At 33.4% G+C, this 26,183-nt stretch overlaps 1 protein-coding gene across 5 annotated transcripts in view; it reads right to left on the reverse strand.

Moving 5' to 3' along the window:
• The window catches only part of TMTC2 (transmembrane O-mannosyltransferase targeting cadherins 2), a 386,679-nt gene that overhangs the window by 94,094 nt on the left and 266,402 nt on the right, over positions 1-26,183 (reverse strand). For 4 of the 5 annotated variants that reach the window (XR_012493906.1, XR_012493907.1, XM_019754143.2 and 1 more), the window contains exon 8: positions 16,333-16,454. Coding sequence is in view for 3 of the 5 variants with exons in the window: in XM_019754143.2 (XP_019609702.1) it covers positions 16,333-16,454 (122 nt within the window). In the remaining 2 variants the exon portion in view is untranslated. Of the gene's footprint in view, positions 1-16,332; positions 16,455-21,203; positions 21,271-26,183 lie in introns of those variants that run through there. The other variant, XM_074325340.1, reaches the window with a different exon arrangement.

The raw sequence follows: 26,183 nt of genomic DNA on the forward strand, positions 1-26,183 counted from the left end.
TGAGAGCACGCACCAAAAACTGTCAGGTCTCTTCTTAACTAGACCTTTTATACTTACATCCATTGACCCATAGGTAAGTCATGGAAATATATGATTATTTTTCATTTATTTAAAATAGCATTCTTGTAGCACACCCACATAAAGAACTTTGTGCTCCAAAATACTTAATTAGATCAACCACACTGTCTATTGTTTTGGAAAGTCTTAGGCTATTGTGGGCAAAGTTTGCCATTGGGATAGAGAATTTGAAGAAAAGCAGAATCAGGGAGAATACCAAAGCTTGAAACTGAAGTTTCAGTAAAAAGAACTTAGGACCGCTTTTGATTAAACTGGAAAACCCACGTAAATACTGATGCCAGTCAAAGAATACAATCCCCCCACCCAGAAATATGTATCTTCCCGAAGGTTCATTTACTCTGAAATGCTGACATGATTTAGCAAGTTCAGGTTGAACTAGTTAGCATGTTTTAAGCTGCTACCAATTTTAGAATAATAAGAAAGCAAAAGAATTATAGTTGAGTCTCAATATTGAAATATTCAGATACCTGGTATTTCATAGAAGCAAAATTTTATTTAATCAAAGTACAATTTCATTCATATCTGTCATACTTCACTTTTTTTTCAAAATAAATGGCTATAGATGACCGTGTTAATATTTCTTTATTTTATTTTTAAAAGTAGTAAGAAATATGGGATAGGCAACAGAGGGAGAAATAAAAAGAAATACAGAGAACACCCAAAGAAGACATTATTTCCAGCAGATAGCTTCTGCACTAAAGGATAAGCAAGAAACACAGAAAAGGGTAGCGCCAGACTAACCAGATTAATGATCAAAGAAGTTAGAAAAGTGTAAGACTAAGCTATGTGCCTAAATAAGAGTCACTTAAAATAAATCATACTATTTTTAAAAAAGATTTTAGAACATATTTATTCTTTCAGGGATAGTGACAGTTGTGAATTTGGGTGACTTACAACAATAATATTAATCAATTCATTTCACAAATATTTGGATAGCTACAATGTCATTATGGAAAAAAAAATATTCCTAAGAATTCCAAGTTAAAATTTCTTAAAAATATCTTTTAGCACAGTAGTTATTTAAATATTTGTTTCAAATTGAGTAAGCACTAGAAAGTTAATGCTTTCTAAGCTCACAAATGAGCTTTGGCAAAACTATAGCAAAACTGTAAAAAAAAAACTTGCTTCTTCTATAATCATCATCAGTATAAATTCAACCTGATCAATTCCTGTAGAAAATATATTGCTCTCTATCCCATCAAATTTATATATCAAGGTGATTCAAGTAAAAAAAAAAAGTGTGTGTGTGTGTGTGTGTATATGTGTGTGTGTATATAGATATGTACATATATATACATATATATAATAATTTCTATGAAACATAATAGAATAATAAAATGAAAAACAGAGTATTATCTGTATTCTATTGTACCTGTCAGAAGAACACATATTCATTATCATCACTACCACTGTTTATGAAATGCTACAAATTCCTTCTGAAACGAATGATTTATATTGTGTGCTCTTCTGAGATTACATTCCAAAGCTATCAGAGCAAAACAGATAGCCAGAAGATCATACTTCACTATATCAAGTGGAAACAAATAAAGGAATATATTCAATTCTGCATCTTTTATTCCTATCTTTCAATAATTATCAGTATTTCTATAGTTATAGGATTACCATATCATTTTTCCTGAGACAAAAATAAATTATTCTGTATACTAAAATGTTGTTAGCCAACTATCTGACCCTTTAAATTCACTCTTCATCCATTTTTCATGCTGAGAAATTTTGACATTTTTAATCAACAGAATGCAACAAGAAAAAAATGTAAATTCTCATATTTTTTTACATATTTTTTAAAGAATATCACCCCATTTTATTACAAAAAGTATACAAACACAGGGAAAATTCTATATGTTAATAATGCTTATCATTGGGAGGTAGGATTATGGGTGATTTTTTTTTAGTTTCTTCTGTATTTTCCATGTTTCATACAATGAACATACATCACTTTTATTATCTGGAGCAATGTTATCCCGATTCCAGTTCTAGTTGGGGAGTTGAATGATGAAAGGCAGTCAGCTTAGGATTTTGTTTGTTCGTTCTTTTAATGCCAAGTCACTGTGCTTTGTCCATCAATCGAAATCTTATCCATTTACAAGGTGAAAAGCTCCAGGTGTCATCTCAGTCTGTTTCTATTTTTTACTTATTTTAACCTACTTAAAACATCAACTTTTTTCCCTTTCTGTCTAATTACTTATATAAACCTTCACCTTTGCTATACATCCTCTCAAACTTTCATTTTTCCTTCTCTTATCCTTTCCTTCAACTGTACAGCATTAAAAGAATTATTAGTTTAACAAAGTTATTTCTCTACAAGTTCCTTCTTCAGCATCTAAAATAATGAATGAGTCTGAGCTGATACCCTCAACTTGCTCTCAGTCCAATGGGGAAGACAGACATGAAAACAGCTAACCATAACAGAAGGTGATGACCCTACTTTCATGAGAGCACAGAGAACATAAAAATTAAGTTAGCGAGGAAAGTTAATGATGTGTCAGTGTTACGTCCCGAAAAAAAAAAACTATATGTGAAATAAGCCAATCTTCAGATCCATTTCAATTAAATTCAGTCAGTAAGTATTTAACTATGTGCTAAGCACCAAGCTAGTAATAGTAATGAAGAAGCAGGGTCCCTGCTCTCAGTGTCTAAAAATAACAAACAATAGTAATATAAAGTGTTCAGCTATCATCGAGTATTCATGTGCAGTAAGAACCCTAGAAGAGAAGCACGAGGGCCACCTGAAAGAATCAGTTAGCTATTTTATGAAAGGGAGTGTTAAAGATGGAGACTGAATAGATATGTCAGATGTTTCCAAGTGGAGTGATAGGAAAATGATATTCCAGGCTAAGACAGCATGTTTGGAAACAGGGGAACAAGGTGCTGGTCTACCGGTTTGGAAACGAGGGAGTGTGTATGACAGAAGGCAAAAGCAACTACACATATGAACAGATCTCTGTTTGATAACATGTTGTTGTCGTTTTCCTCCAGGGGGGACAAGTTAACAATTTTAAATTAACTTCATATGAATACTGGAAAATGAACAACTAAGAAAATGTATGGCGACAGTGAAAGCCAGGTTTCTCACTCTTGAAACGGGAAGTTAAGAAAAACAAGGGGAGGAGGCTAGAAAGATCTGTATGGTAATGGATTAGAAGTAATGGATTATAAGACATCAGTATGCACTTATGTTTAGTTTAAAATATAATACAGGTAGTTGCATATACAATACTTATGTATTATAGATATATGTATGAGGTCGGACAATCAAGTTCGTGAACTCATCCTAGAAAAAGTGCTACGTACCTCCTTGCTGAATATCATTATGATCACCTTCGTAGTACTCCCCTTGGGAAGCTATGCACCGATGCCAGTGCCTAGTCCACCCTTCAAAGCAATTTTGGAACTCTTTCTGGAATGGCCATCAGAGCTGTCGTCATCTTACTTTGATGTCCTGAATGTCATCACAGTGTCTTTCTTTCAATGTCTCCTTTATCTTCAGGTAAAGAAAGAAGCAATTGGGGGCCAGATCAGGTGAGTAGAGAGGGTGTTCCAATACAGTTATTTGTTTGCTGGCTAAAAATTCCCTTGCAGACAGTGCTGTGTGAGCTGGTGCATTGTCGTGATGCAAGAGCCATGAATTGTTCGCAAAAAGTTCAAGTCCTTTTCGTCTTTTTCATGCAGGCTTTTCAGCACTTCCAAATAGTAAACTTGGTTAACTATTTGCCCAGTTGGTACAAATTCATAATGAATAATCCCTCTGACATCAAAACAGGTTAGCAACATCTTTGCAACAAATTTGTGAACTTAATTGTCCGACCTCGTATATGCATTGGTTAGTATACAAACATATATCTCCTTGTTCTGTCATGTGAAACAGTGTAGAAACGACACCCCAGTTGCACTAAGGACACCTAAAACCCAATGTGGATTTCTAAACTATTTTCCAATGAAAGGACTCAGGGCTCCTTGGAAAAAATGTCTGACAGTAGGACTTGGGAAGAAAATATATAAAATGATTCTGAAGCATGTTGTTATGACAGAAAGTAAGAAAGCACCCAAAAGAAGACAGACAGACAGACACACACACACACACATACACACACACACGATGGAAGTATGCTAAAGGGACATAGAAGCCTATGAAAGAACTCTCACTAGTCAAAACTAGGCAACAAGACCAATCTGAGCAACACAACAAGTAGTAGTAATGTATTATAGCCCAATGGATAAAATAAATTGAGTCCATGCTAATAAAATTTTCAATAAATAATTGGGGAGAAGAGACAAATCTCCATGCAGAAGAATCCCAAATAATTTATATAGGTACCCTCTCTTCAGGAGAAAGAACATAATTCCTGTTACTTAAGTGTGGATTGCATATAGTGACTTCTTCCCAAAGAGGATGGAAAGGCAAGGGAGAAAAAGAGTTTCTTTACACTGGAGAAATGTGAACACAAGTACCTCAAGCCAAGTCATCAAAATTAACAAAAATAGTGATACGTCATATTGATAGCAAGTAACCTGGATTTGATGTGATGAGAATGACACTTTCTCTCTGTGGTCTTCCTCCTCAAAACATAACCTCAGTCTAATCTGACAAAACATCAGCCAAATAACCATTGAAGAACGTTCTACAAAACACATGATCCATATTCCTCCAAACTGTTAAGACCATCAAAAAGAAGTGAAGCCTGAGAAAGTGCCATAGCCAAGAGGAGGAGCCTAAGATGACAAGCCAACTAAATGCCATGTGGTATCCTGGATGGGATCCTGGAACAACAAAAGGACAACAGGGAAAAACTGAAAATACCTGAATCAAATATGGACTTTATTTAATAATATCAGTATTGGCTCATTAATTGTAACAAATGTACCACACTAACGTATGATGTTAATAATAGATGAAACCGGGTTAGGGCATACTGGAACTCTCTGTATTAACTTCACAATAATTCTGTAATCTAAAACAAAGAGTTTATTTAAAAATAATTTCTTAAAAATCTAATGTAAATGCCACAAAATTTTAGCTTTTGTTTTATTTAAAAATGCATGGATATCTGTTGCAATATTCTTTTTCCAAATGCTTGAAACAGTTTGTAACAGTAGCAAATTGTTAAGATAAAAACTTTTTAAGTAACTATTCTGACTTGAACTGCTATTAATAAATGGGAGGGTGAGAGTACTCTAGCAAAGAAAACTACTTAAACAAAATCATAACTATTTCCTCTGATGTACTACTATTCTTTGCAGGATATAAATATTGGCATTTAGTACAGGGAAGTCAGGAGAAGATTTTAAATATTGCAATGATCAAATTCTATTTCTACTTCATGAGTTAAAAACAAAAAATAATTTTCATCAGGTCACAAATTAATAAAATGAATCTCCTCTTTCAAAATTATGACTTACATTTAATGAGCATAAAAGCAAAGTTGTTTTGTTCTACCTGTACTTGGAAGATTGCAAACATATCCTCATCACATTATAACATTATCAACTGTAGTTCAACTCACTTTGGTTTTGGACAAGTTTAGCAAACTTGGCCATTTTTAGGGTAACTCTAGCCCCGATGTGAATAACAATGATTTTTTTTTCTTCCAAAATGTTGACCTTGGTAACACCTCCATCCTGGAACTTTTCTACTATCTCTGTCCTCCAATCATAGAGGAAAGCAAAGAACAAAAAACTACACTAAATTTTTACTAAATTCTTAGATGTTTAAAACTGAATGACTACTTAAGAAAGAAGAAAATAACTAGGCTAGCAATATCACAGATGTTCTGGCTCCAACACACTGGTCTACCAAGTAAAAATCAGTGTCTTTTTCATGGATGTATAGAGAAAGTGACAAAAAAATGTATATACATTTTAAGAAAGGAAAAAACTGTATTAAAATTACACTGATAGTAACCACTATTGAGCACCTCTTGTAACTGCAGAAGCCAAACACAATTTGTACTCATCTTTTGTTACCGGTATATACTGAGTATTACAATTTTTATACAGTTTTTTCCTTTCTTAAAATGTGTACACATTTTTTTGGCACCCTCTGTATTTCTGGAACTTCTGCTGCCCCTTTCAGTTTATTATAAAGTTCCCCAGAGTTCATCTGACAGAACATTCTTTTCTCTGGATGATAAGAGATTCAACTTCAAAAAAGGGTTCCATGATAAATATTCTAAGTAGGACTTTAAATACAAAAAGACTTTCATGTCTTTTAATGGGTAATACATATATTAACATACTTTATTCAAGAAAGAAATACAGTATTCAGCTTTTCCCACACTAATTTGACTTTTTCTTTTCTTTCTTTTTTTAAAAAAACATCTAGACATACTAATGTCTATATAATACATGTTGGGAATATATTTTGTATATTTTGGGACTATTGCCTTCAATAGAAACTATCAAAGCAATAATGGCAGTGGTAAATCTTCTTGGCACCCTAAATTTCACCATCTTTGAAATCCCCCCTTTAATTCTCAAGTAAAGCAATCCTTGTCATGTAATATTACTTATTGAGTCAGCTTCAGTATGTAAAGTCAAAGCAAAGGTATCAAATTCAACAAGTGCCTAATATATATGGGCAGTTATTCACATTTATAGGTTGAGTACTGTGGAAGTGGTGAGGAGAAGAGGGTGGAAGACCCTTCCCTCTTCCACGTAAGTGGAAATGGAGTGGATTATTAGCACTTGTGGAAAATGTGCATCCTCGGTGAAAACGATGAAAACAGCAACCTTAGGAAACTATCCTAAGCCAAAGCAATAGATTTCAACTTTAATCTTATACTTCTGCTGAGGTAATAATCTTTCAGCTATGGAAAGACGTCTTAAAACATTAGACCATAGGTTCCTGATCAGTAATTTTCTGCTTAACACGTTGCGTACGGATCACGAGAATCTTCGTTTTTTTCTGAGTCATGCATTAAAGACGGATAACGAGAATTCTCGTTTTTACTGTTGACTCTTTTTACTTTGCGCATTTTATTGAATTATTTGTGTTTCGTTAATAACAAAGAAAGCTGCTTTCTGCAGTATCACACCAGGAGGGATTACTAACATCATAGGTGAGTAAATCCTAAAAAATTCCATAGAAAAATAATAAATGACATAGAAGCATTTACGCTTTAAAGAGAAGAGTGCATTTTAAAGTAGTTTCTTTTAAAAACCTGCCGGAACAGAGGGGTATGAGGGATTGAAACCCCGCCGTACACAACGTGTTAAAATGAGCAAATTTCGGATTTAAGCAGACAGAAATTCCGTTCTTCCAGTTACTGCGGTTTTATCCCAAGAAATAAAAAATCAAAAGAAAAAAAGAAGTAAACTTAAAAAAAAAAAATAGAGCAAACTATATAGGAGATAATGTCTTCATGCTCCATTTCTCAAGGACAAAAATTTACCAGTGACCATTACATGTAACAACTATGTTATCTATTTCTCCATTATGAGACATTATAATGCATGAGTTTCTACAATGGTCAGCACCCATCTTAAACCCAGTGCCACAAGCTAATGTCAAGCTCACCAAAGAGCCATACTTACGTGTGAATTCTCACATTGCTGTCTTCCACCTATTGTTATTACAAAGCACACTGAATTACAGTGTAGGCTGAAAAATGTACCTCATCCTATCGCTTTTGACAAAGAACCTCAATTACACCTCAGAAATGAGCCTCAATTATACCTGCAATTTTAAGCCATTTTAAAGAATTATGCTTTCCACTGGGAGAAGAAATATTTTTCAGCAGGTAAGTGCTCAGGTGCTCTGGCTTCAAATCAATGTTCTATCAATTAAATGTTTACCAGGTAAAAAGTCAGTGGTCACTTCATTCAGGCCTCCCACCCTGTCTTCCCTTTCAGTTTGGAATGTCATATTTCCTTCAAACTTAAAATATAAGAGAAACTACATACCATATATGGTATACTATACACAACATGTTTAAATTAAAAATTCAACTTTAAACTTCACTATTACTATTTCCTGTGATTTCACATATATAGGTACCTAAATCCTTTTTTTTCCATTACCTATGTTAAAATTCCTTTTTTTAAATTAATGATATACAGAGAAATTGACTTTTCACTTCAGAACTGCTTTACAAGAAAATCTAAAAACTGAATGAAAATTGTTTTAAAAATAAATCTGCATGCCTTTTGAAATTAGGCTTTTTACGTACATGAGACACAGTATATGCATGTTTTGTCATAATAAAGAAAAGGCTAGAGAGGAATTTCAATAGTACAGCTTTCAGAAAAACCGAGGGGTAGTGCAGGCTTTCCACACAGATCTGGACTTAACCTCTGTGAAGCTCAGCATTTATCTATACAGTGAATATACAGACCATGGGAATGGAATAGCATAAATAAAATGCCTAGCTCATTGCGTGATAGAGTCCGAGCTCATCCATGAAGTACTGTGGCTGGCATGACCACTGAAGAAGCAAAGTAAGGGGCCAACCTATATGTAATATTTAAGTCTTTGTTAGGTAAGATGTATGTCAAGGGAGATGGGAAATTAATTAGAAGTTCAGATGGTCTTAGACACTCAGGACTTGGAGAAATACAAAGCTGAACTCAGAATTAACTGTTGTTTGGAAGAAGTATGATTTCATTAGGTTGGTGCAAAAGTAACTGCGATTTATGCAATTATTTTTAACCTTTTAAACCGCAATTACTTTTGTACCAGCCTAATAATATAAAACTAAGGATATAATCTACAGCTCTGCAGGCTTCATGCTTCAGGTTGCTAAGGCTCATGGGCCTCAAATGTAATGTGGTTAAACATAAGGGAAAATGACAAAAACATTATGGATTTGTGAATATGTTGATGGCTGAGCTGGTTTTGAACCTATTTATGAGACTGCAAAAATGAACACCTTCACATCTTCGAACAGATCTGGCTTCCATTATGTATATGCACACACTTGTGTGTATGTGTGTATAAAAATATATATATCCAGATCCAGATTCTACAAGAAAAAAAGGCAACTTCCTTTTGTAAAAGTTAAAGATATTTGCTTTTGAAAATGTATGTTGTCTATACCACCTTTCCTAAAGGTAAGCATACTAAGACTAGGGTGCTGTTTTAACAAGGAAAGATACTCAAATTTTCTCTTATTAGAAAAAAAAACCTATCAAGCTAGGAAAGTATAAAACAAATTAAAAGTAGAGTTTAATTTAACTCACATTAAAATCTTTCCATGCTTTATTCCAAGATAGGAAAGTCGACGTGATGAAGTAGAAAGACTATCAAGCTGGAAATCATGACCTTTAGTCCTTCGTGTAGTGCATCAGTGGGGCTTATCACAAATTAAAGCACTGGACAGTGAGGGAAAAGTGCCTGCTAACTGGCATGGGATCCTATATTTATAATAAAAAGGAAAGAGTAAGGGAATAAAATTAAGGCACTGACATAATAGCCCTCTCTGAAAACAGAAGCCATTTCCACCAGTCACAAAGCATGGCAGCCCACAACTGAAATAGCTGTCAGTGGTTCTTGGTATGAATTTATCCTAAACAGAATGCACTGTGGCCTCCTTGAGGCCAAGGAAATGCCATGTTGGTCTTTGTATCACCACTGTTTATTATAGAGCATGAGACAAAGTTCAGGCTCAGCAAATGTGTGTCAAATGTAGGTTTTTATAAAGGATTGTTTTTTCTAGGATCCTGCAATAAAGCCCGGCTACATTTATGGGGCACACCACTTCTCCATCTGCACCCTTCCAATAACATAGGGTATCAGAGTACTGGGGGTATTATGAGGGCCTGAGCCTGCGGGGCTATTTAAATTGCACTATATGGTAACTACAGACCAAATACAGAAACCAAACAGACAAAACAGTAACAATGAAAGGTAAGTTAGTTTCAAAGCAGTATAATCCTATTCACCCCTAAATAAAAAGCTACCATTTCTGTTCAAACATAGCTGCATGCATATGCAGATATAAAGCAGCTACAGTTATTTCACATCACCTTTAATACCAGAGAATTTGAGTATTTTAATTATTATTCCTGAGAATATCTGGCAAAAGGAAGCATCTTTTATGATGACTTCTACTACTGACATACAAAAGCAAGAATAAAAGCCTGGGATACTTCAGAGATATTTGGATCCTATGTTACTTAGTTGCAATAAGAAGAGTAATTATAAGATTTATTCTAAATAACAAAATCCATTAATTTGGAGTAAGGGGGTAGTTTCTAAAAAATAAACTATCACAATCGATTATGCTTCAGAGTAGGAATAACACAATAATAACTATATTATCTTCATAATGCTAATCATAAAATTTAGATGAGGCAATTTCATATAAAACGCTTAGCTTAATACAGTACTGAATTAAAACTTTTTTCTAAATTTCACCCAATATTTCAGTAGCATAATGTGTGTTATTTCTCCTTCTCTTTTCACAGAATAAATTTTGCAACTTGAATTGGACATATCCATAATAATCATTCAGTCAGAGTCACAGGAAAAATGAATTTTTTATTCCTCTACCCCTCTAATCTAGACATGGTTGCAGTATTTATAATGAAACAAAACAACCTGTTATTCAATGTGCAAAGAAGTCTGCTCTAAAGTGGACCAAATGAAAAACAATGTCAGCTCTCAATAGTAATTAATTATTACAAAAGACCCAAGGAAACAAAAGCACAATACTTCAGACAGATACATAGACACCATTCCAGCCTTGGGTATGAACTTTTCTATTGAACCTCAAGTACTTTCCCAACTGAAATTTTGTGTAGCCCAATTCACTTTGGCTAGACACAGAAATCTGGCTCAGCGCTTCCCTGCAGTAGCCAGAATAAAGGCTTTCTGTATCAAGAATTACTGTCAGAGTCTCCCATACCCTTCCTCCTTGCTTTACTAACCTAAACGTGGTAGTAAAATCAGCTAACAGCCAAGTAGCTTTTACCACAATTTAAGTCAATATCAATTTTACTGGCTCACAAAAACTTCAAAATATGTGGCTTAAATAAATGGAACAGGACAAAATGAAGACCAAAAAAAAAAAAAAAATCAAAGGACATACACATAATTATACAACATGCACAGCTTTAAAAACAAGTATAAAATCATCTGAAATACCATAATAATGGAAATGTTATTCCTGCCTTTCTCTTAATGCATGCCCAAATTTAAATTCATGGCATTAGCCCAAGGTAACAAAGTTCAAACGAGAAATAAATCACAATTTTAAACAGTGCTTGTGTGTAGTATTTTAATTGGACATGACATTGGTATGAAAGTTCCATATATTTTAAAGAGATGTCACCCAGGCCCAACTATATTTTAACATAAAGGTTACTAGTGACCCTAAGGCAGAACTATTCCCTAGGGTACCCTGAAAAATTTGTATTCTTGTTATAACATAGGGTCTGAAAGTGCCAGTAGCCAAAAACAGAAATCCTAAGTTCATGACCTATGATGCTAATAATAAAAATGTGTTGAACCACTCAAACTACATTAGTATTCAGAGATAATATCTAAAAATATGTTATAAAAAGGAGGAAGTACTGGCTTACTTTTAGAATCTCCTAACAGGTATAACGAGGCGGGGGGGGGGGGAATTCCACACTTAAAATTATTTAATTAGAGTGAAAACTAATGATGCTCAATTCAGAAAACCTTGAGGTTGTATCCAATTCTACTATTTAGTACCTAAATTATTCTTGGGTGTGTGCGTTAAATCTTTAAAGCCCATTTTCCTCATTTATAAAAAGAGAGTAATACTCATTGTAAAGATTCATGACATAACACATAGCAAGCACAGGCACTCAAGAAATGTGTCCTTCTTGTGCCCACCTCCCCTTCTAGGATCTTGGAAGATTTCACTGTGTCCACTCTAATCATGGCACTCTTATTCAGTCCATATCATTGGGAATTAGAGTGATGCCTAGCATAGAGTAAAAAGTCTCAATACATGTGTTGACCACACAAAAGGAATAATAAGGAAATGAGAATCAGACTAAGGAAACACAAATATTTAAAAAATCATGAACCCACCCCTTATATAACTTAAAAGGGGAACTGCACAAGGAGGGTAATAAGGATAGTTACCAAGATAGTGAAATGCCATATACAGAAGAGAGAAAAAGATAAGACCCCGTGTCTAGATTCAAAGGCCAGAAATGGATTTATTTCTCCCATTCAGTCAGGAAAGGGCTATTACAGAGAGACTGAGACCATGCCATGGAAATAGAGAGAAAGGAAAAAAATAACTGCTTGAAAGACTCAGGCAAGACTTCACAGAAGAAATAAATTTGAGTAGGCACAAAGGAGAAAGGACACTTTTGGTAGAAGAATGAAATAAATTTGGCTTATGAAATTTGTCAAAGCATTCTAAGAAATGGTAATTTTTGAACTTTTCTAAATATGGTAAACACTACACAAATTCTTAAAAAAAAAAAAAAAAAGAACCAAAAAATGTACTAAGTGAATCATACCACTGGCTGTAATAAAAGGACGAATAATTTGCTTTCTTTTTATTGGTCTTATAAAAATACAATTTTTATATGAAATCATACTCTGTGGTCTAAGTCTAATATAGTTGGATGTCACTTTTACATATTTGTCTTTGGTCAGTTTTGACAAAGCAATAAAAACACCCCACTCCGTTTCTGTTCTGCTTCTCTTGAGACTAATAGCCAATTCCATTTTACAATATATTATATTTAAAGCATTCAGAAGTCAAAATGTGTGACATTTTCACCTTGCCAATTCCATGTTAAGTCAATGTCATATTACCAGGCCAAGAACCCCAAAATTCGACAAAGGCAATCCACTGGCATCGAAAATTTGCCAAATCTCCTAATTCAAAAAGAAACTGTTAAAGATGGTTTTGAAGTTTTTGGCACTCTGAGTTGAAGCCATTCCATAATAGGGTTTGTATTTCATCTAATCAGCAAATAGGAAACTATAAAAGTTTTGTTGGTGTGGGGAAATTAAAATTTGGATTGTAATACACGAGTCGTCCCTTCTACATGTTTCAGTGAATTAAAACTTCTAAATCTTGTTTTTAAAAAATAAATTAGTCTGTAAAATATTCCTGATATAGGAAACGTAAAATATTCAGGATTGATAAAAAGAAGAGGGATAAGAAAGGACGTATAGATTCTATATCCAAAGTAGTATCATGCTGTAGGTTATTCAGAATTAAGTGCATTTAAGCTTTCATATTTTTTTCTAAGTGATCTTTCCTTTTTTTGAAAATCAGGCGTCTGAAACTTTTATAGATATTTTTTGAAGGTCTCATTTATCAATCTAATTAAAAATGTTTCCATTTGAAATCCTTAAGAACGTCTCAAAGATACTAATATGGGCAACAGGTATATATGAATTCTATTCTTACGGGGAGCGATGTGAATTATCATACAATCAGAATGAGAAATGGAAAGGGTTTTCATAAGGTAAAACATTTTTTTCCAACTGATTAATCTTGACATATTATGGTCTTGTAAATGGCAGAAATAGCAACTTATCCCTTTCAACTCTGAGTAATGTTCTCTTTTCCCTTTTTCTATTCTTTCTGTCTGTTGGGCCCCATATTGATTTATTTCATAATTCCTTCTTTCTTATTTCCTCATCTTTTTGTGTTTAAGTGGAAAAATGTTCTCACCTTTATTCTCCTATCCTTCAAATGAAAATTGTTTTGCCATCATATTTTTAATTTCTAAAAGCTCCTTCTCATTTTTCATTATTTATGTTTTAATGACATCCTGCTTCATGAAATGCTGTTTTTGTTTTTGTTTAATTTTCTTCTGTTTGCTCCAGTGTCCTACTCTTAATAATTTGTTTCAGTTCCAATCTTTTTCACATTTGAGGCTTTCCTAATATGACTGATTACCGACCCTTAGTTGCCCACTGATATTAAAGGTAAGTTAATAAATGATGAATGACATTCCTTTGGCACAGGTGTGCTTTCTAGACTGAACTGATTCACTTTTGTGTGTCTGGTTTGGGAGCTAGTCATTTATCGGGCACCTCCAAATATAGCTGTGTGGAAATTTTTTTCTTACACTGATCAGTTTCTCGAGCAAAGAACTCAACAATTTCTTGGCACATGGGGTGTGTGTGAGGTTGGCGGGTGGGGTTGCTGGGGGAGTATAAACTCTGTGTTGCTGGTGTTCTATAGGTGGTAGGAGAGGGGTATTGAGAACCTGAGCACCCCAGTGGGAGAATTCACTCAGTGCTCTTTTCAGTCCCTCTGCATTCCACCTTCAAGTGTGCGAGCCATTCCTCGGGCCTGGACCTCTCCCATTCAACTGTTCCACCACTGTGACCTAGATGGGACTGAGTGTCTGGTTGCTCACACTGTGGACATGGGGGAGAGATCTGACCATTCCTTACATACATTATAACAGATGGATTACCCCATTTATGCTCCCTAACTCATTCTCTTCTATGCCAGCCCCCTCCAAGTCTTGAGTCTCTCCAAGTTTCTTTTTGAGTACTTCAGATGTCTTTTCACCGTTAACCCATCCCAAAGCTAGCAGCTCAGAAAAATCAAGTGTAATACCTCCTCACACTTTCTCATTTCCAAAAATCAGTTTCAGTATCATCTCTTCTTCCATTCTGATTGTTCCTGTGACGTTACTCCTTCCCAATATTTCATTCAGTCGGTTTATTCTGATGTACCCACGTGATCACCATTTGTTTGTCCACCATTCTTTCTGTACCTCACTCAGTAACGACTTCTAGATTTAATTCTGGGTTTTTTTGAAGAACATCTACTGTAATTTCTTCAGCTAAAGCATTTAGTGGACTGATTTTTATTTAATTTCTTGTCCTAGGAATTCCCTGACCACGCAAATAAAGTAAATTCAAAACCCAGAGGCTGGTAGAGGGAGGACGATAGTGACAAATTCCCAGCAGAGACTTCATTCACTTTTGTTCAGATCCCATGCTGAGACCGGAAATCCTTCCGGCTGCTTTCCTGTACCAGTATGCAAACTAGTCTATATTATCCTTTCACAAAGGGTAGGAATTTCCCTGCTTTATTTGGCATCTAATTCCTGGCCTTCCAATGGTCTAAAGCTTTGTCTCGTATTCCATCCAGAACAAACAGAAACAAACAAACAAAAAGTCCCTTCCCACTGGTTGTCACAATTGGTAAACTATTTGAAATCAGCTACAGGATGGGCCTACTGTTTACTGCTCTGGTGTTTAGTTACTGCTTCATTTTTAGCTCCCGGGAAATTCTCTTACCACTTTTTGAGCTCAGTTATGCATTAAGAGCATACGTGTCATATTTTTTTGAGCATATCGAGTTTTTTATTGAGATGTTTTCTGATTACCTGTAGGATTTCTTTAATAACATTTTAGTAGTATCTTAGAACAGATACAATAATTTTAAGTGTTTAATCTATCTGCCTCTATGGGAAATTAAATATTATTACTTTTCAATAATTATAAGGTACCTTTTGATGAAATCACTTAGGAATCACTTTCCTGACGATTTGCTCTATGTTTTTCTAGTATCATTTATTTTTATTAATATTTCCAAAAGGTTAAGTAGTGTAACTAAAATAATATAGGTAAGAGTCAGATTAGGATTGAAGGCTAGTTCTACTATTTATTAGCTGGGTGAACTCAGAAAATTTACACATTTTGGACAGTCCTCTATTGTGTAATATAAAAACATTTAATGATACTGTGAAATCCATGGAATTACAATTTTGTAAGTCATAATGGTAGAGTAGCAGCAATTTCTTACGCTTTGTGAGAACCCCTTTCATGGAACTGTGGCCTCCAAGAGTGCTCATCACGTAATGAGTGGCCACATAATGGTTCCACTTCTCTCTCGTAATGATTATAATCAGAAGGAATTCCAGGTGACACCAATCGACACATATGCAAAGTTTTGGCTATTTGGAAAGAATCAGACTGAGTCCTACATTATCGTCAATTTGGGGCTAATACTGGTTTGTAGAACATAGTCTTTATACAAATATTGCTATTAGGACAAATCCATTATGTAATTACATAATTGGGGTTCTTCATTTACATGGTTTCATTTAGTTATATCAAGGATCATGACATAGCACATTTTATCTACAAATCCCACAGCCAAAGGAATACATCTCTCCTTTATTTTCTGTAGAGGGTTCTAACTTAGTATTGCCACCATTACATCCTAACTACCCAAGTTAAGTGGTTAAGAGCCAGAACCTCAAACCACCTCGACCTCAGCATGCATGGAGAAAACCAATTGCTAAAGGGTGAGGAAGGTAGTTACTCACTGTTAGCGCTAGCAGCTTCCCATAGGTGAGATGAGCGGGAATATGGTCAGTCTTGGATCTCAACGATTCCATGTACCAGTACTCTGCTTCAGGGAATTTGCTTAATCGCATGTATGCTTCACCTGGAAAATGAATTGTGTAAATCAATCTGAGGACGTAGCTTTCCAACAGCCTTTGCAACAGCACCACATCATCATGCTTATATTCCATGAAATTGCAGATGCTTTGGCAAGTACATTCATCCATTATCTCACTTGAGTCCCCAAAAGTCATCACAATTCCATTTTACACATGACAACACTTGTGTTTGGAGAAATTCAGTGAAACGGCTAAAATAAAGAATTTTGTAAGTGGTCAAGCTTTGATTTTTAACCTAAGAACATCTGACTCCCACGCATATGTCCTTTGTCACCATTTCTTTTTCTTTTTTGTTTAAAGATAAGTTTGTTCTTTCCTGTGTACAATTATTTGTTCTTTTTTATTCACATTCATTCATTCCTTTAGAAATTCAAGTATTTAGTGAATAACTACTAAGTGAAGAACTTTATGTAGGACCTGGGCGAGAGAAGTTTAAGTAAGGTCCTACCCTCCCAGGTTTATAATCTCATTGAGAAAGATTAAACAAAAGAGTTAAAAATATTTTAGTTAAGCTTTGGTGCTAGATTTTAGCTTTTTCAGAATTATTTGCATTGTGTATTTTAATAAGTAAATAAAATTTACCAGTTTCATTTTAAATATCAAATGAATACATGACAATTATTTAGCATGCCAAGCACCATGCACAAAGTTTTGCTGAGGCCTTTCAGCCATCAGTTACTACTTTCAAGTTATACAAATTTAACCCACCAAATAGCATTTTACTAACAGCCAAGTAAGAGGAAAAAAATGGAAATGAAGCCAAACGGGTATCAGTTGCTCACTTATGATAATGCCCCTCCCCCTTATATTACTGTAGTATGAAAGAATCTTCACCCAACGGGAAAATTGTGTTTTGAGATAATTTGTATATTTAAGCTATATATTGTAATTTTAATAAGCATTGCAAATGAAGAAACTTCTCACTTTCTGAGTCCAAGCAATAGACTGGTAACCTGCATTATTTTTCAAGCAGACTTTTATAGCTTAACTAATCATAATTATGATAGCTCTTTCCATTTAGTGGCATAATCAGAGGCTTTTTCTACATCTATTACCCACACTGGTTGTACATCCTTGCTTTAAAGGAAGAGCTAGCTAGCTTCCTTTTATTTTAATCATATTCTCTTTGTATTAGCACAGCACTGTCAATACAAATATGTTTAATGAATTGAATTAATTTGGGTCTCCTGACCTTTGGCGTGCCCTTTGCTCAGCTGGTTAGTAAAAAAAAAAAAAAAAAGTGGTGACAAATAATATGTAACATGCACAAAAATATATGTATCTACTCACATACATCTATGTGTATCTAGGTGTGAAAACAGTCCTTAAACTATACTATTATAAAAATAATAGCGAGAAAATGTTTGATTTTGTTTTACTAAAGCATAAAATGTGATTGCATGTTAAAAAAATTTGGTTAGATTAAACCACATGCTCAGGGTGAGATGCAAGAAATACTGAAGCCAAACACCAAAGACTGAAATGAAATACAGAAAATACTCCTAGTTGTTAGAATGGTAGGATTAGGAATAAATTTCATGAAATTTTTCTTAAGTTTCTGTAATAATTGTATTGCTTTTATTACAATATCTCTATAAAAAGTGAAAGATGTTAGACGAATTTGTTTTATTTTGTTTTTTTGCCACATCAAACTAACATATGTTTCCAAATAAAGCAAATAATAATTTTTCTTAGGGAAAGTGAACTACTCTTCATACTGAAACAATTCTAAAGATAATTTATAAAACAGAAAGGATGCACAATCCCTAAAGTAATGAAAAATTTAAAGCTATTAATGATAAATTGTATCCAAATATTTATATCTCAAATGGGTTCTAAACCAATGGAAAACACGTATAAACTTCAGAGTCACAGTTAAAGACCGGCCTGCATGCAGGTTGTTCGAAATCAACCTGAAATTCTACTTCGGGTCTTCAAGTGCTCACAGATTACTTTTTAGAAGTTGTACAATCATAAAATGTAATATAGCTTCTATTTTTTATTTATAAAAAATTTAATTAATTTGTAGAAAATACCAGTAGGTTGTCTGTACAGAAAAAGAAGTGCAAGAGAACCACAATTTCAGAGCGCTTGGGATTCAAATCTTTATTACATTTAAGTTGTTGATGTTTGAAAATCACTTCAGAAAGTGTACTTTTTTTCCTAAGTCAGAAATCTATCATTATTAAAACCTATTTTGAAATGAAATATTATTAATATACTAAAAAATCCACGGCTGGCCTCTCGTCTTCAGTAAGAACTCATAAGCAATTATCAATTCTCAAAGCTTGTGAAATGGAGAAATACCAAAGGATTATAAATAAGAAACATAATGTAATAATGTATCTTAGCAAGTATATGAAAAATGTAAATAACCAGCCTATTTAGTTACTATTCATTACAACTTAGAAAAACTTCAGGTAACAATTCATTGTATCTTAGTAATGACAAAGATTACAAGGACAATAATTCATTAAATGCTTATTAATGAATCAGGGTAGCAAGCTACAAGGGTAGGGGGATGTCTGATTTATGTGTACTCATTCCTCACATTCCATGTCTTTATGCATGTAGAATGTTTTCTCCTTTCTCACAAGGGGCCTTCACATATTACTCCCATTCAGTCACTACCAATTAACTCTTCAGAGTAGGTTTGCAAGAGAAAACATATTTTCAATCTCTGTATTAGTTGCTTTATATATGTATCTCATTTTTTATTAAGGAATATCACCTAGATTTTACAAATGAGGAAATCAAGAAGCAGAGTAGCTAAATAAAACACAAAATATAAATGTGGAAAATGGTAAAGCAACTCAACCCAGGACAACCTGACCAACACTGCTTTAACCAACTGATACAGAATAATCACAGACTTTCCAACAATCCAGCACAGGTGAAAATTATACTCTCTGTCTTGCTCCTAGAATTGTTTTCTAGTTTGTGATATACTGACCATCCAGTTCATTTCACTTTGCCTTAGGCTCATATTTTAAATTAAAGGAATAAGGGAGGGCAATAATAATCCACGGCTGACCTTTAAAACTGCTTTTGCTGCATATGTGACTCAGTTCTTAAGGTGGGAATATGTAGCACATAAGATGCACTTTAGTTCTAAGGTTAACTTTAATACAAAAACAGTCTATAAAATTGGTAATAAAATCAAGATGCAAAACCTAAAATGCAAGAAAATGACCATGGATGAATTTAAATGTGTTTAAAAGGGAACTCAATGAAGATTTTGGCAACAAACAATACTAGTACTTGCTATATCCCTGGCACTGACAAGGTAGGGGCTTCATAGTTCTCATTTCTAATTCATAGTAGGAGTTAGAACACTCATTTATGGATGAGGAGGAAGGCTCTGGAATGATAAGTGACTTGCAAAAGGATAGTTAATAATCCTATCCTGAGAGATTTCAATGGCTCTAAAGCCCATGCTTTTTGCCATTGCATCAAAGTGCCTACCATATAAAGTTTATTATTTACTGAATACCTACTAAAGTCTTTAATATATTATCTTATATTTGTACATTATCTCTACGCTGTAATTAAAATCAGTCTCATTTTACAAATGAAGTGACTGTGGCTCAATGATCTTAACCTACTTGTTCATTGTTAAAATATAAGTAAATGCCAGATTCAGGATTCCGTTTAGTATTCTCTCTGACTTCTTTGTACTATACCATTCTGTCCAAATACTGTAAAGAATAATTACAGAGAGTATACAATAACTACAAAAAGTGCTATCAACAGATTGTTTTAGGAGAGAATGATACATATGTAATCCTTTAAGCTTGATTAAAATATTAAAATCATTAAAATTCCATGAAGGAAATGTCACAGGGGAAAAAGAAAAGTTCAGTAAATTCTGCAAGTAAGGAAGTGAAGATACTAGATTGGGAATGGGTGGAGGGAGGAGGTTAAGTCATCTTCTCTGGTACTATAATTCTTCTTGTAATAATAGAAAAAAATGTTTATAGTACCCAGGAGGAAAGAAGCAATGATGACTATTTTTCCTTCTCATTCTGCAAAAAAAAAAAAGACATAATAGGGGCACTTTTGTAAGAATGAGAAGATTTGCTGTGCAATGATGTAGTGATCAAGTTTATCACCCAGATTTATTTCCGATTCACTCGCAGACCAGAGGGATTTGGAAGTCTCCAGATTGGTTTCAGGCAGATATAAGCCAGTTTCAGATGGAGAACAAACAATGTCACTCTTCCTCTCTAAAAGGTCTAAATAACACATGCAAAAGCTAACTCCTTAAAGGAAAAAATGCTGGATTATTGATGATGTAATAGTCCAAATCTTCCTGTTTCTCATGTTTCAAGTTACTGTACAGCTCAGGCTTACAGATAAAGAATAGAGCATACAGCACCCATATTTGCCAGGGTTACCTTTTGTTTCTCCTGCCCTTGGCTCAAGATAGTATATTTCTATGTTAAGATGCAGTTCAGATTCCCTCTTGTTTCTTTCAGTTTTATTGAAATATTATAGCACGGTATAACTTTAAGGCAAACAAATAAATGACTTATATCTATTGTGAAATGATTACCATAATAAATTTAGTAAACATCCATCATCTAATACACACACACCCACACACACAGAAAAACTGTTTTTTTCATTGTGATGAGAACTTGTACGATCTCCTCTCTTAGCAACTTTGAAATATACCATACAGCAGTATTAACTAGAGTCACCGTGTTTTATATTATACCCCCAGTACTTACTTATCTTATAACTGGAAGTTTGTACCTTTTGATCACCTGCATCCAATTCCTCCATGCCCCAGATTCCCTATTTAAAAAAAAAAAAAAAAACCCTTTGTGACCACCCTTACCAAGAGTGATCACCCCTTACTCAACTCTTACATTATTGTTGAAAAATTCTTAATTTTTAAAAAATTTTTGAATGCATATCTTGCATGACAATTTAGGTTAACCAACATGGATAAGGAATATGATGGAAAACATAAAAGTTAATGAGATATCACTCATTCCTGCCTTCATGGTACTTACAACCTAGGGACAAATAAATATCTTTGTCAGTATTTTCCATGTTTTATTTTTAGGTGCACATGAAACAAACTACACCAAAACTTTTTTTTCATGTAATACTAATAGATTTAATCTGTGTTTTAAAATGTGATTTCATAGATATCATGGTTTAAAAGGAAGAAAATATCAAGTAAATAATAAAGATGGTAAGTGGCTGTGAGTCAATTGCAACAGTGGAACAGCACACTGGGGAAAAAAAATCTATTTTTGTGAAAGGCCTCACAGAGGTTACAGTTATGGCATTTTTCTGGCCTTCTACAGAATAATGGGAATACTCATAAAATGGCCCCATATGACATCTAGCTGGCTTCCTGTTGCCAAATACAGTGAAAGCACCTCATTGCCTATACTCCAAATTTTAGGATACTTTACCTGAAAGGCAGGCATTCTATCATAGTCTATCCAATGTCTAAGTTCCAAGTTTGAGGACTTCGCTGGTCCACAAGGTAATCATTCATTTTTCGGAAATGCTTATTTTCTGAAAAATGGTATCAGGTTTATTTCAGTGGGTTTTATACTTTGTGATTTATTGTGCTGGTCATGTTGTTTTAATGAGCACTTTACCAATCTTCAAGTCTGTTATGATTATTTCCTTTTTATATGCTACTTTTAATTTTATTTTTAGGAATTAATTTTGATACATAATTTTAAAATGAAATAAATACATTTTAATTGATTAATTTATGTCATCTTCCTGCTGAAATTATTTGCAATTGTGATGCAACACTGAATTTTGAATTAATATAACAAAATCGTAGCTGGCTGGCTTTCAAATTCTTACTTTGACATTAAATAGCTGTGAGGTTATGAGCACGTAAGTTATTTTTAGGGCCTCAGTTTTATCATTTATAAAATGAGGAGCTAAGAATAAATAACTCCTTAGTTCCGAAAATGATACAATCATTTATAGATTCACCACATAAATCATTTGTAGATTTATGCATAGTCATTTCATAAATCAGTGACAATATCCCAGTCAATATAAAAAGGAACTGCCATATTCATCGATTTTCTAGATGATCTATTCAAGATGGACTATATCTCGATCGTGTCCTGGTTATCTCTTTTTAAATTTTTAAATATATATCTTTTATCTAATTATAAACTATATGCTCATTATAGACAGTCTGAAAGATAATAATTTTATTAAATCAAATGAATTCCATCACTCATAGATAGTGAGTGATAAGACTGGTGTTTTTCCAGATTTTATTTTACACACTGAAAAAAACACACAATTATATAATAAGTAAAATATTTTCGTAGTTTTAAGTGTTTAGGTTCCTTCTAGTGTTTTATTATATTAAATAAAAACATGAAGATTTTTCCAAAATTCACTTTTGTTATTCAAGATCAATAGGTAATTTTCTGTTTATTCAAATTCCCCTCCAAATTTTTTTTTATGCAGATACTACATCTACTTCAGCAATTATTATCCTGTTTTGTAATTATCTTATATATATATATATATATATTTATTATTATTATTATTACCTTAGGATACATATGCAGCAGTGGAATTCTTGAACTAAAAAGCACTATAAATTTAATAGTCAAGATACAGATTACCAGATTGGCCCACCAAAATACCAACTTTACTTCCACAAGTAGTGTGTGAGAATTTCAAACTTTGATTCTAATACCTTTTTTGGGGGGGAGGTATTCAGGGTCATGTTTATTTAATTTTTATTAGGTCTTGTGGTTGATATGTTATGGACATTTTCAATTACTGAATTTTTTTTTAAATTTTATTGGGGAATATTGGGGAACAGTGTGTTTCTCCAGGGCCCATCAGCTCCAAGTCGTTGTCCTTCAATCTAGTCATGGAGGGAGCAGCTCACTGGCCCATGTGGGAATCAAACCAGCAACCCTATTGTTCAGAGCTCGCGCTCTAACCAATTGAGCTATCCAGCCACCCTCGATTCTAATACTTTTTTAAATGACCATTTGAAAAGAAAAAAGTTTTCATTTCAATTTTTGTTAATTATTAATGAAAATGAATATATTTTCACAAATTTTTATCTATGAATATTTTTTATTTGTAGGTTGTTTAATGGTTCAAAGCTGTTTTTCAGTTACTATACTTATCTTTCCATTTATGATAATGCAAAACATGGTTAAAATAGTTTTTCATTTCAGGCTATTTTAAGTTTTTTCATATGCAAATCAAATTGACTTTTCTTTATCACTATCTTTTATGCACAAAAAATTACTCTTCATCATAGGGACATACATTATCTTCTAATTATATAGTTTATTTATTAAAATTAGCTACTTGTTCCACAGGAAATACATTTTGCCATATAGTGTGAGGCAAGTATCGAATTTTGTTCTTTCCAAACATTTAATCAATTGTTCCAGACCAACTTTTATAAGAACTCCTTTCCCTCACCAATACTTAATTCCACATTTATTACCTACCAAAGATTTTTGTTAATTTTGATCTGTTTCTAGGGTCTCTGTTCTGTCCTACTGGTCTGGCTTTCTATTCTTAAAGCAGTATAACGCAACTCTAATTACTGTGGCATCTCCGAAGTACTGAAGCTACTTAGTATCCGATGACAGACTTCTAATTATTTTAATACTGAGTAGAACAAATCTCATTATTCTTCTCTAAACATTCTTGCCTCTATTTTCCTGTTAAGTACACCAGATGAACTTTGGAATAATTTTGTCTAATTTTGATAAAATTATTTTTGAAATGTTTATTGGTATGGAATTATAAACTGTGAATCAATTTAAGAAAGAAATTTTTACAAAACTGAGTTTCAAGATTAGTACTCAATGCTTCATTTACTCACACTTCCCCCTTCTACTTTGTTTATGTTCCTATAGGACCATCCTCACCAAATTATAAGCTTCCTGATCTCAAACTAGACTACAAGATGTGTAGAGCAGGACACAGAACAAACTTTCATCTCTTTAGTTGTTCTCCAACCTCAGTTCAGAAGCCTCTGGCTCCAAAGAGTTTGATAAATTTCTGGTAAATAATTGATCACATTATGTATCAATTAGGATTTAGGTGTTACATTTTTACCAAGTATGTCATTGAAAAGAAATTTGAGTAACTGCTTTTTCCAGATAATCTGTAGTCCATCAGAACAATATAACATCAGTAGTCTATCTTATATCAAGAATTTAATTTGCTGTGATTTTAATTCTCACTTTTTTTTTACTTCATAGTGTTAGCATTAACACAGAAACATTAGGGAGTCTGGCTTTCTTTTATTTGTGCCATAAACTTACTACAACTATTGGCTGTCAAATTTTGTGAATGTCTTGTAGTGACATCCTTAGTTTACCCTTATTTAAAAAACAAAGAAACAAACAAAAACAACAACACACAATTCAGTTGCCTTAGATATATTAGTTCAGATTGGAAGTCCTCAATAGCTAATGTACAGAGTGGGAAAGGACAAAGAATTTTAAATGAATACAGATATTAGAGAGACTACTTAGTATCTGACAACAAAGCATGAAAGGGTAGGTTTAAAAGAGAGAGGAAATGCAGGGTTGGGGGGGAGAACAGATGTTTCATTAAGTAAACACACATCAAGAAATGTGTTCAACTTCAGTGAAAGTTAAAAAGGTTCCTAATCTGTAGTGTGAGGTTATATACAGGAAACATCAGATGTGCCATCAAATTTAACTAGGAAAAAAAGCCAGGAGCCTAGGTCAATATTTCTCTAATTGCAACTGGGGGTCCTATTCTCCAGGCTAATCAATTCCCTGTGTGTTTTCAAGGAAATAAATCACTAAAAATAATCAATCAACAAATGTTGGAACCAATCCTATAAAATGCTCAGAATTTTCCAAAAAGGAAAAAGTGAGATTGGTGTGTCTGTGTGTGTGTGTGTGTGTGTGTGTGTGTGTTGGAGGAGGTGATGATCCTCTCTTCAAAAATACAATAGTGCCTTCAAGCGAATTAGAATAGAGTAAACAGAATGGCTTAATATAACTTAAATAATTAGGGAACACTAGAAATAGGAAAGGAAGTGCTAAGTTGTGTTTACAAAAACAAGTTTTACATAAGAGAAAAGAATGAGTAAATGTATAGTTTGGAAAGAATTAATGAAAATAATAGTATTCAGAAATATAGGACTTCAATATTTGCAGGAAAATGTCAGAAAAGTATTAAAAAAGTATTTTCAGTTTTATTTACATCTTCTAAGTAATACATTTCATATGTATTCCTGGATCAAGCAATATGTCTGTATAATATGCAATGAATAATTTATTTTGTACTATAAAATTTTATATTAATGTTAATTACTAATTCTTACTATTTTTAATGAATAAAAATAAGATGGATTTTAAATTTCTGATGTATCTTAACTTGAAAAGAAGATCCTACAGCTGCTCACAAAAACCCATTCCTGTAATTCACATGTGGATAAAAAAGACTTGCATTCTGGACGAAAATTTTGCATGTTCGATTTTAATTCTTTATTCAACTTGAGTATGACAATAGCTTCTATCAGTGTAGATAAAATTAAAACTAAGTGACCATGCATTTGGGGAGTTAAATGAGGTATTTATACAGAAAACAACTCTTCCCTACCTATTAGGAAAAATAGATATAAATATACACATAGCAAAGTACATGTGGTAATATATTTAATTGTGTCAACTTCATTTTTATTACTTGTCTAT

Source organism: Rhinolophus sinicus, linkage group LG02 (assembly GCF_036562045.2).
Source record: "Rhinolophus sinicus isolate RSC01 linkage group LG02, ASM3656204v1, whole genome shotgun sequence".
Lineage (NCBI taxonomy): Eukaryota > Metazoa > Chordata > Mammalia > Chiroptera > Rhinolophidae > Rhinolophus > Rhinolophus sinicus.